Here is a 12,577-nt window from a genome sequence, read left to right as displayed (position 1 = left end):
GGAGGGAAAAAAGGGAGAAGGAAGTGGAGGAAACTAAACTAGGATAAGGACAGTGGGGTCACCATTGTCCTGCTTCCACCATTCCTCTAAAACAAACTACCATTTACCGCAGACTTAAACCTAACTGGAATTCAGGAGAAGAGTCTGCTCAGTAGCAGAAGAGGACCCGTAACAGCATGACCCCTGCCTCCCCCTCACATAGGAACTGGGCACCCACATGCAAATGCATCCCTCCACTCTACATTCAAATTCCCCTCTCGAGGTGTGGGAGCTCACAGCTCCATCCTCACACAGGGCTGAGACCTCTGGGGAAGGTAGAGGTGTGAGACGATGAGGCTGCTGGGTCTTCTCCTGTGCCTGGTGACAGGACCCCACGGTGAGTGTCCTCCTTGTGAGACAAAGGTCAATGGGAAGGCGATGAAATCAGGTTACTGACGAAGGTTTTCACTTGTCCCCAGGTGTCCTGTCTCAGGTGCAGCTGCAGGAGTCAGGCCCTGGCCTAGTGAAGCCCTCAGAGACCCTGTCTCTCACCTGCACGGTCTCTAGAACCCCCATCACAATGGGTGGTTATGAATGGCACTGGATCCGTCAGCCCCCAGGAAAGAGCCTGGAGTGGATGGGGGTAATATATTACAGTGGTGGCACTGCCTACAGCTCATCCCTCAATGGCCGCATCTCCATCTCCAGAGACACAGACAAGAACCAGTTCTCTCTTCAGCTGAATTCTGTTACCACGGAGGACACGGCCGTGTATTACTGTGGAAGAAACACAGTGATTTGATTCAAATGTGAGCAACAGACATTAACCTCCCTGCAGGGAAACTCAGAACCAGCAGGTGGCGCTTGGCACACACCGGTGTAGGGAAGCAACTTCAGAGCAGAGGTGGAGAAATTAGTTATTCATAGGAAAATGGATACATATTGAGGATATACTCCTAAGTGAAATAAATAAGTCACACATGTATAAATACTGAATAGTTTCTCTGGTGTGAAAAAGTATAATGGTACATAAGATCCTAATGGTATAACTGACAATGTGAAACAGGAAGAAAAGGGCTAAAGGTGTAGGGGAAGTGGGAAGGGTAGCGGAAAAGAAATAAGGGGAAAGAAAAAAATATGAGAAAAAAAGAAAAAATGGTTATAAAGTATTTGTAAATAGGTAAGAGAGGAGGGGGTGAAGGGAGGGCAGGGGTAAGGGGAAAAAATGAGAACCAAGACCTGTCATGTAAAGGTACAAGGTCTCAATTATGAATGTAACCTAAAAAAGTACCAGTAAACTCAATGAGGGAAAATAAAAGTACATTTTTTCAATGAAACAGTTTTTCACAACACAATTGACCACACAGTATTGTTAGGTTTTAGGTGAAGAAACGTTTAATCATGAAAACGTTTTCCCTTTTGACTTTAAGTCTGCCCTCCACCCTCAGATGCATGTAAAACAATGCCTTTGACATCTCCAGTAGATTCCATCATGCAGGAACCACTCTCAGCATCTCCTTCTTATAGACCATGAATTCTGTCACACATCTTACAATCCTAGGGAATGGGTTAAGCAGTTGTTTATCAGAACTGAGAGTCAGTAGTGCTGAGCCTCAGAAACTGATGAAATGTTTGAAACATATTGTCAGATTGTATTGCGAAGTGGATTTGCTATATTGACATTGCTTTCAATAAAATTTGGATATCTACAAAAGCTGGTTTCAGGCTGACTGGAAGTACTGGTGTCTATTTCTTGGTCATATGCCAGTTGACCTAAGGACAGTGAGTGCCCGGAGCGTGGATTCATGGAAGAACTGATGCCCACAGGCGACTGAAGATGAGAGAAGGCCAAGATCTGCCCAAATTGAAACCTGAATGTCAGCTCTCTCTGTGCTCTCCTGAGACCTTGAGGACAAGGCTGGGACAGGCTGGACCTCAACTCCCACCTGCTATGAAATGATTGAGAGCCTGGGGAGTGCAGGCATTTGGGGCCATTGGAAATGTTGTTGAGAAGATTCCCTAACAGCCTGAGGAGAACATATAATCCAGAAGAACATTATTCTTGATTTATTTCATCAACTCAATCAACTGACAATACTATACTGCAGGGAATTTTATGTTCTCACATAAAATTAAGCTTGTATGTAACATGCATCCTAGTAGTCCCAGTCCTGAGTATTTACCATATGCAAGCCAAGTAAAATTTGATGTTCACTCACCAATTCTGCAACACAGTTATTGTAATTTGTTTGTGTTAAAATCTAGAAACAGTGCTTCTAGAAATCTAGAAACAGCCTTTCAAAGGTGGAACAGGTATACAAACTGCAAAATATCCATACCTGCACTATTACTGTCCCGAAAAACACAGTATTTATTCATGAATCTGGGTAAAAGTCCAGACTTTGTGTTAGGTGAGGCTGCACCTTACAGATGTCACAGCCCACACCCTGGGACTCACAGCTGTCTTGGGTGCCAAGGTCAGACTGGTTTCTTGTCTCTTCCTGGACAAGTTCAATGACTAAGAGACTCAAAGTCGTGCTACATCCACAAGCAACCCGATTTGTGAGCTCTGCACCACATGATCCAGTTTTCTGATGTCTGCTCTCATTCCCAACTCACCTGTTGCTGTTCACCCCGTGGTTCTGAGAAAGCCAGCAGCTGGCAGCTCAGCCCATGTCTCCAAGGATCCTTCTGTCTGCTGCCACCTGCACTTCGGCATGCGCTCCATGGTTTGGGGAGCACTTTGGGTGTGGGTTTCTCACTCTCTTGAGCATGAAGTTCATTCCTCTCAGCACAGACTTCTGATGCTGACTTTGTGCCTTCTTTCTTCTCCTCATTATCACCAGGAAACACTCTGAGCCACTCAGAGCCTGCAACATGTAGTTGCAGGTGGAGATAAATGTGGCCTTACTGCCACCTCAGGCCTGGCTTCCTGCTGCTCAGAAGAGGTGGGCAGTAGCCTCCTGCTCCCAACTGTCTCTCACGGATGCCTGGGCCCTCTGCATCATGAGAAGGTGTTAGGGATCAGGGATCTTGCAGATCCTGGTGCTCCCCCAGATCCCAGCTCAGTCCAGGAGTGCAGCTGCATAGAAGCCTCTCTGCCTCTGTGAAGCAAAGGCTCTGCACTTAGAATCAGGGCCCCAGGACTGATATCTTGACTCCTGAGTTGAGTTGAACTGCCAGAAACCTGGAAAGAAGCAGCTCTTTACTTAGCTGCTTGATCTGATGTAGTTAAAGTTGATTTTCTTGGAAGAAATCAGGCACAATTTGATTTTTCATTCAAGGTGAGCTGTTTTGTTTGTTTGTTTGTTTTGCACTGTGTTCTTGAAGTCTTGAAGAATATGTGATATAGATCGATATAGATTAAATATAGATACAGCATCCAAAACAGCACAAGGCTGACAAAAATTGACAGGTTCAACAATGGGAAAGAATAAAAATCTGAGAAATAAACCCTCCCCTGTGGAGTCAAATAATTTTCAACAAAAGCAGCAAAAGCCCATATCTGGCCTATGGTGTTCTCTTCAGTATATGGTGCTAGCATAAATGTGTGCCCCATGGTGATCCATGCAATAAGAAAACTGGCTCTCACCATCTGCAAATTTACAATTAAAAATGGAGCACAGGGTCCGGGGATTTAGCTCAGTGGTTCTGTTGCCTGCCTTACAAGCACAAGGAACTGAGTTCGATCCCCGGTACCAAAAAAAAAAAAAAGGAACACATAAATTTTAAAGATGAAATCTAAACAGTGGACATGTGTGACAGTTTCCTGAACAGGATAACTGTGTTTACAGGCGTCCAGGCTGAGATGCAGCTGGTGGAGTCCAGGGAAGCTTGATGCATTCTGGACTCTCCTGTGTGGCCTTGGGATTCACCTTCAGTAGCTACTGGATGAGCTGGGTCTACCAGGATCCAGGGAAGAGGCTGGAGTGGGTTGGTGAATTAATGTGGGTAGTGATAACACACATTACCCAGACTCCGTAAAGGGCCAATTCGCCATCTCTGCAGATAACTCCAAGAATACAATGTATCTGCAAATGAACAGCCTGAGAACCTAGGACACAGAGGTGGACTGCAGTGCCACACACACGGTGAGGGGGCATCAGGGTGAGCCAGGACACAAGCTTCCCTGCAGGGGCGCTCAGGACCACCAGGGGGTGCTTGGAATGCGCTGAGCAGGCTCACCACAGGAACAGCTGCAGAGAGAAGTCCAGGGCTCTGTCCTGTCATACTTGGGCTTGGTCTCTAACACATTCTCTCGGAATCATTTTTTTCTGCTGTGATCCCAGACCTATCCCTGTACTCTCCATTCAGAAGCATATTTTTGTAATAAGCTGACACATTCTTATGTGTGCTGTCCCTGAAGGGACAGAAAGGATTTTACCCTGGTCTACAGGATGAGATCCTGAGGAAGTTCACTGGGACCTGGTACTCGGGACATGGACCTCAGTGGATTTCCTGATTGACACATTTTGAGTTTCACATTAGAGAAAATGTGTAATCTTGTTCCTGAGTCATTGACCAATAAAACCACAGAGCCTTTAAATCCTTCTCTTTCTCTCTATAAGCACCAGGCTCAAGACTGCTCCAGATATCTTTCTTTCTGCTGATCCATAGTTTTGTGCCTAGGCTTTAAGTTCCTTCATCTTCTTTCATTCATATTCATCATTCTGCATAAGAAGTTTTTCATGTCTGTCTTCTAAATCCTAGGTGTAATTCAGTTACATGGAGCTCATTTTTGTAGATCTTGCAGGCTCCTTAGGTGTCTTGGTGGGTGGCTCTGTCACCTTCCTAGAGACACCCCCAGTGTCACCTGTGCATGGTGATATTTGCAAAATGAAAGATGGCTGTAAAAATCAAGGAGATGAGACTAACCATTCACAACGTGATGTGGATTCTGATGAAATCTTGCTGACCTCAAGCAGCCATGGAGTCGCCTCAAGCTCCTGTGGCTTAGGGGAGGCATGAGATGGAACACCACAGTGTGCTGAGAACTCTCAGGATGGTGTGCAGGTCTTCATGAACTGTGACCTTCTGCCCGTAGCATAGCAACTCACACTGTGTAATTAAATCCATGAAACACAAGGTCCTGCCACTCATCCGGAGTCCCCTGGTTCACTCTCCATGACTGCTCTGACTGTCCTCTCCAACATTTCCCTCCTTTTTGTGAAGAGAAAAGTGAAGCTTCCAAGGAATTTCATTATGACTTTTATGTGTTATTTGCTCTGTAACCCCAGACTCTCTCTTAACCTGTTAATTGCTTTGAAGTCCCATTCTTGTTTGTCTGAGTGCAGGGAGAACAGGCAGGAAGTGGGAAAGAAACCTTGAGGTTGGATTCCTCAGTTTCTCTAGACAATGTCCTCTCCCTGGGAAGGGTGACATGACCTATGGGTCTCTTAACTGAGACAAACAAGACATAAAATGGGACATGTTATTCTCATTTCTACCAGGTGCAGACCTGACTTGCTGAAAGCAAATCCCTATTAGGACACAGCTCTGGTCAGTATGGCTGGATTAACCTTGTGTTTATACCACTTGTTTCCCAGGGGTGTTAACATGCCTCTTAAATTCACATTTCACAATGTCCTATTACATACAGGAGAAGGATTAATATGTCACCTGAGTCATAGTAATGCTGAGTACGTATGTGGAGTGACCCAGGTAAAGAAGAAGAGCAGGGTGACATCCATGCTCAGATATATTAAATGATAGTATCTATTTTGGCCTTGTTCTTGATGACTCTCACTTGTTGGGGAAACCCAACAGAAGGCAACATTTTGGGATTCTAGAGAGGAAAAGCACCCAAGAGATCCTGTGTAGCAGAGTCTCCTTGGTCTCTGATCCTCCACTGGGTGAGCCTGATGGACCACACACAAGACTAAGCTGTGGTTGGTCTCCATGCTGTCTCTTTTCTATGTAGCCAATACTACTAGCCAGCTCTCTCCCTCTGGCAATGGCTTCATCATATCCTGTGTATACTGCTCATAGCTGAGTTTTAGATGTGTATTAACATAAAAATAACATATACTGTAATAAGACTTTCTGTGACAGAATATTTTAAAGACACAAAGGCAGCAGTTCACACACAGAGAAGGCTGGCACAAGCACAACCATTGCAGATCCTAAGATGGCAGCCCCATCAGGCCCACAGAGGAACACTGGAGATCCACAAGGCTCCATATTACCTAGGACAGTGGAGTTGGATTTCACTCACCTCAATCACAGGCCAAGTGCTCATCCTGGGCAAGTCATTAACCACAGTACTCCTAGTTCCCCAGGAAAGGGAGGCTCACTCTTTTAGCTTTTCTGCAGCTTTCCTTTCACTGAGACTGAATATCCAAGAATCACATCTTGATGGAGGAGAGATTGATTTTGGGACATGGTTTTAGAGGATTCAATCTGCAGAGTTGTCTCTAAAGCAAAACTGACATGGCAGAAAGCCAATGTAGCAGGGATCCCTGCCCAGTGCTAGCAGGCTATGAGTGACACATGCTTCTTGCCTTCCATAATTTGGTTATACTTTTTATATGAGGAGCCAGACCAAAGCCCTGTGTAACTCAAAAGGGCATGTCAGCTAGCAGAGTTGGGTTAGTATTGCTCCTTTGCTAATGGCTGTCACCAAGGCCTAAGTCCTGGTCTGTGAAGTGGCCGGGCCCTGCTGAGTTACATGCAGCTGACGTCAGCATGACCCCAGTTAAAATCCTTTCCCCTGAATTATCACTTGTCACTGGCCCTGTGGGTTGCTTGGTAATTGCACCTGATCCAAGTACCAGTTTCTTCTATCTTAGCAAGATAAGCAGTGCTGATCCCTGACAGCCCTGCCTGGCCCCATCATGCCAGGTGTTTGGCAATAATTCACGAGATAACTTTATATCTCCCTAGCTCCCTATTCCTTCTCACGATTGTATTCAGTAAATACTGGATGTGCTTGGGGACCTTGGTCTTTGCTGCCATCAGCAGCACTGATCAGGACCCAAGACTCAGCTTCTTCACTCTAAGTCTCATTTAGTTCTTTGGTGTTTTTTTGTTTGTTTGTTTGTTTTGTTTTGGTACCTGGGACCAAACGTGGGTCCTTGTGCTTGTGAGGCAGGCAGTGAAACCACTGAGCTAAAACCCTGGCCCTGTTCTAAGTCTCGTTTCTATCTGTTTTTAAATTCGCCTTGTGCTGTGGTGGTTCACAGGCCAGGACCCCAGGCAGAGGTGTGGATACTATCCCCTTCCCTAATCCCTGCAGCGCATGGCTTAGGGAATCTGCGAATCTCATGGCAACCACAAAGCACAGAACAGAGTAAGAACATAATGAGAAGGAGTTAGGACCCGGATAACGTTCCTGAATCTATTCCACTATGACATGACCCACTTCCTTCAACTATGTCCCACATCCTGTTAGACCATTCAGCTATAACGTCATCATCAGTTTACATCATTTGTGAAGTTAGTGTCCTTAGATTCTGCTCACCTCCTCACGAAGTCTGTTACCCATCAAGGTGATGATCACCATTAACTGGCACAAGTCTACCACTTGTCAACTTTGTATCTGAATAGATTCCTATAAGCCATACTTAAACTCTTAACAAACACAATTAGAAGATAATTACTGTGTTTCATGATAGAACTGTCCTATGTCTAAAAACTTACTATTCCTTTCCTCAAAATCTCAATAGCTCCAGCATTGCTGAAAGAACATAATTCTGTTGAGGGTGCACAGACTCCAGCCAGAAGCCTGCCTGGTCATCAGCAGTGTGGGTGGGCAGGCCCAAGCCAGATTCCAGCCCGGATAGCAGCTGCCCAGTTGAGCAGGCCTTAGTCAGGGCCAGACAGACACCAGTGGCTTGGGCTCTCATGCCCAAACCAAATAGCCACTGAGATACCATTGGTAAGTACACACAGACCCCAGTAAGAAGTCTGCCTGGATATTGAACAGGTGTGGTGATAGTGGACATCTTTTTCTTCTTCCTGATTTTAGGATAAACAATTTCAATATGTGAACATTGCTATCATGTTGGCTATTAGTTTTTCATAGATAGCTTTTTTCACATTGAGATACAGACCATTGATTACAATTTTCTGAAAGGTTTTTATCATGAATGGGGGTTGCATTTTGTGGCATGCTTTTTCTGCATCTATCGAGATGATCATATGTTTTTTTGTCCTTGGCTCTTTTAACATAGTGTATTATACTTATGATTTGCTTATGTTGAAATGTTGCATCCCTGGAATGAATCCCAGCTGATCATTGAGTATGATCTTCTTGATGATCTTCTGCATTCTCTGTGCCAATGTCTTACTGAGGATTTTTGCATGTATGTTCATTAGGGAGATTGGCCTGTAGTTCACTTTTTCTCAGCTTTTGGGATCACAGTGATGCTTGCTTCTAGGAATGGATTTGGAAGTATTGCTTCCCTTTCAATTTCGTGGAAAAGTTTAAATGGTAGTGGCGATAGTTTTTATCTAAATGTCTTGTAGAATTCAGTAGAAAACCTTAGCCAATTTTATCAAAAAAAAAAAAAGAAAAGAAAAGCCCAAGTCCATGCAATTAGGAATGAAATGGGAGAAATTAAAACAGACCCAGCAGAAATCCAGAGGATCATCAATACCTACTTTGAGACTCTATATGCCAATAAGATGGAAAACAGAAGAAATGGACAGATTTCTAGATATATATGCATTACTAAAGTTGAATGAAGACCTATCAATACTAAAAAAACTAGAATCAAGCAATGAAATTAAAAATGTATTAAAAACTTGATATTCTTGTTGTTAGTCCATTGATTAAAGAATAGTTGAGAAAAGTATCCACATTATCCAAGTGAAATAACTGTCAGAAAACCTTAAACATAGCAGAATTTTTACATGAAAAAAATAGAAGTACATTAAAAGGCAAAATGAAAGAAAGATAATAAGAAACAGAGAGATAAATAGTTTGCAAAAAAAATGGATCTAGGGATTTCACAAAAAGAGAGAAGGAGTGAAAAAAATGTATCATATGTACAGTACACATAACCACCCACGATTAATGTCAGTATTACCTACTGGAAACTGTTTATAAATACAAAAGTTAAAAAGTTTTTTAAAGGTAAGAAGGTAGATAAAGACTGACAGATCATAGATCATGTCACGTGAAAATGAGAAACCTATTTCCAGACAGCCACATGAACACTGGCTCTGTTTTCTTTAGGCAAAGAACAGAAAGCGTCAAAGTCACACATCTTCTCATTGCAGTCATAGAGATCTGACAAGCTCTCCAGTGTATCCAGGGGCCTGGATCAGGAGACTGATTGTTTACAAACTAGGAGAACATAGGCCTACACAAAGAGGATAGTGTTTACTGGGCATCAAAGCCTGCATTAATAACACAACTATTTATACACTTTAAAACGCTACATGTTTATAAAGCGAGCAACATTTATACACACACACACACACACACATATACACACACACACACACACACACACATTGCATAATATGTATACATGGAGAAAAATGAAAGGAGATAAAGATTTAGTTAAGCAAAAGAACACTATCACACAATGATGTCACATATTCCCTGGAATTCTGTCTTTACTACCAGACTTCCTCAGGACAATCACATCAGATGCAGACCCAGCCCTCTCTGAGATTTTCATCCACAGAGCTGTCTATATAGCAGGAAGCCATGCAAATAGAGCCTCTCTGTGCTGTTGAAAAACCTGACTCTGCAGCTCTGGAGAGGAGCCCAGCGCTGGGTGGCCAGGTGTTCCCATTCTGTGATCAGGACTGAGCACAGAAAGCTCACTATGAAGTTTGGCCTGAGCTGGGTTTGCCTGTTTGCAATTTTGAAAGGTAATTATTTAGAACAAAATATACTGAGGGTGTGGGTGGACTTGAGTGGGATAAACACTGGACATGTGTGACAGTCTCCTGAGCAGGATGTCTCTGTGTTTGCAGGTGTCCAGTCTGACGTGCAGCTGGTGGAGTCCGGGGGAGGCTTGGTGCCACCTGGAGGGACCCTGAAACTCTCCTGTTTGGCTTCGGGATTCACCTTCAGTGACTATGCCATGCACTGGGTCCGCCAGGCTCCAGGGAAGGGGCTGGAGTGGATCTCAGCCATCAGTAGCAGTAGTGGTACCATACGCTACGCAGACTCCGTAAAGGGCCGATTCACCATCTCCAGAGACAACAACAAGAACACGCTGTATCTGCAAATGAGCAGCCTGAGAACCGAGGACACGGCCCTGTATTACTGTGCAAAAGACACAGTGAGCAGACCTCAGTGCGAGCTCAGACAAAAACCTCCCTGCAGGGGGGCGCGAGCCCAGCAGGGGCCGCTGTGACCCTCAGAGAACCAAGCAGGGCCCCAGGAGCAGGTGCAGAGGAGGAAGCAGTGGCATGAGGGCTTCCTGCAGGCCTCTGGGGTTTCCCTTCTGTATCAACATCACACGACCTGACTATACCGTGCCATGTATGTGCTGCGGATGACTTCTGAAGTATCCAAATTCAAGCAAATATTCCGTTAAATTTAGTAGTGTAATTATTATTGAGGTATTCACTTTCTCATCATCTATATATGAATTTCACTTGATGGGTGCCCATTTGGAAGTAACTCGTGAACTTAGTTTTCTTTTTGAATGTCTAATCATCATCATCATCCAAAAATGAAGCTGCTGATATAATCCTAATTATGAGGCGTTGTCTCATGCAGAAACAAATGCTTCAGATTTGGAAACTAAATCCTTCCCACCCTTATTTACAGGGTCTGAGGACACCCAGCTCTCTCCTGTGCTGGCCACCTCAGGAGCTCTGGTCCCCAGGATCAGCCTCAGCTCCATGCCCAGCCCAGAGCTAAGGATCGGAAGGAAGAGGGGCAGTAGGACTGCATTTGGGGCAGCATCCAGGGCCCTTGTGATCCTCTCTCTTTCTCTCCTTCCTTCCCTCCTTCTCTATCACCTTTAAGGATTCAATTTATGTATCTGTAAAACAATGGAGAATACAGAAGGTGAAACACTCCAGTTTCATAATATTATTTTTTCTCTCCTGAACCAATTCACAAAGTTCTGCCTTTGTACACTGTCTTTATTTTATATCAGTTTTATCTCAGTGAATTGTGTGTTTATCAGTCCTCTATTCTTTAATTTTCCTAAACTAGTCAAATATACCTCTTCAACTAATCATGTCATTCTTACATTTCTGTGCTTCTGTGAAGCACTTTGTTATGGTCCGTGTCTAGATGTCTCCCCAGAGCTTCATGTGGCCATAGGTGGGGCTTTTGCAGAGGTGGCTGGATCTAGAGTGTGGTGCTGAGATGAATTGTGTGTGATTATCAAATTAGTCACCAATTAGTTTGGCATAGTTTTGGACAGGATTAAGACTGCCCCATCCCATGTGTGAATGCTATGTGCCCTCAAGGTGGGTAGCCTGGGTAAAAATACAATGGAGAGAAAGAGAACTAGTGTGTCCCTTGTCATTACCGCTTGCTGCTTTTGCTGTATTCTGCCTGCAGTGAACAGTCTCTCCTCTGTGATGCCCCTCTGCCATGCCACCCTGCATTGAGGCCAGCCAATTATAGACTGAAACCTCTAGAGTGTGAACTAGAATACTTTTACTACTTTAACTTGGGGTGTTGGTGTAAGGACCAAGTTTTCAGGTCAAGGTGGGCTCCCTCTGTGCCCTTTGCCCACCTCTGTGCCCCTTGCCCAGAACAGAGCTGCAAAAATTCCATTCTGTAAAATTCCATTCTGTATGACAAGTCTCCCTGTGTTCTGTTCCTCTTTTTAGGCCAAAGCTGTCTTAGGCCATCTCTACCCTGCTTCTGTTCCCCTTTTTATGATCTAAGGATGAATTCTTCCTGCTTAAGATAATCAATGTTCTTTAGAAAGAAGAACTGATTTTGCTAACATAGGTATTATTCAATGCTTACATATGTAGTTTTTGTTAATTATAGAATTTGTTTAATCAGATGTTCTTTGGAAAGAGGAATTAATTCTGTGAATGTGATTTTCCATGGGTGCCCTCCCATTTCCAGTAAGTGCCCTCCCAGTACCCCTCAAAAGCCCAAGAGTAAGCCAAAGATAAAAATAGCAGATATAAAAAGGAAGAGTCTTCCAAGCCCTATATAATCCTGCCTCAAAGATGGGTCTGAACTATAATTCTCTGATCCAAGCAGTCGGTGAAGTACAAGGGTCTGGGCTCGAGCTTGCAATAAACTCCTCTTGTAATTACATCGGACCTGACTCCTTGGTGGTGTTTGGGGACTTCACAACTTGGGCATAACGGTTGGGAATTTTTTTCACAGCAATGAGAGAAGTAGCCAAGATACAGTTACATAGTGAGCAGAAAAAATACTTTGCACACCAAATCCCCACACGTCCTTTTCCTGAAGGCAGAGCTGCAGTGACATCCTTACAACACAGACCCCCTCCCACAGTAGTGACCAGGGGCCTCACAGTCACATTCTTCAGGAGAAGACAAAAGCACCTCCACCTCCTCACCCTGCTCTGCACCTTGGGAGGAAAAAATTAAAACTGAGATTTCCTGTTTGTGGTGTGATGTCCGGGTGCATCGTTGTGGCCAGCCCAGGCCGTGGACAGCTTCCTGAATATTACCTCACCTGAGATGC

The 12,577-nt window shown here is 44.2% G+C and overlaps 2 gene segments (V, D, J or C); both read left to right on the top strand.

Moving 5' to 3' along the window:
* Positions 1-290: 290 nt before the first annotated feature.
* Positions 291-841, top strand: LOC104860624. The segment is given in 2 exon segments: positions 291-376; positions 459-841. Coding segments are annotated over 2 exon segments (369 nt in total).
* An 8,832-nt stretch (positions 842-9,673) lies between these two features.
* LOC104860629 lies at positions 9,674-10,295 on the top strand. The segment is given in 2 exon segments: positions 9,674-9,804; positions 9,910-10,295. Coding segments are annotated over 2 exon segments (432 nt in total).
* The last annotated feature ends 2,282 nt before the right edge of the window (positions 10,296-12,577 follow it).

This window comes from Fukomys damarensis, unplaced genomic scaffold (assembly GCF_012274545.1).
Source record: "Fukomys damarensis isolate Sample0158 unplaced genomic scaffold, DMR_v1.0_HiC HiC_scaffold_25, whole genome shotgun sequence".
NCBI lineage: Eukaryota > Metazoa > Chordata > Mammalia > Rodentia > Bathyergidae > Fukomys > Fukomys damarensis.
Note: the sequence above shows the minus strand (reverse complement) of the source record. Positions and strands in the feature narration are given on the sequence as shown.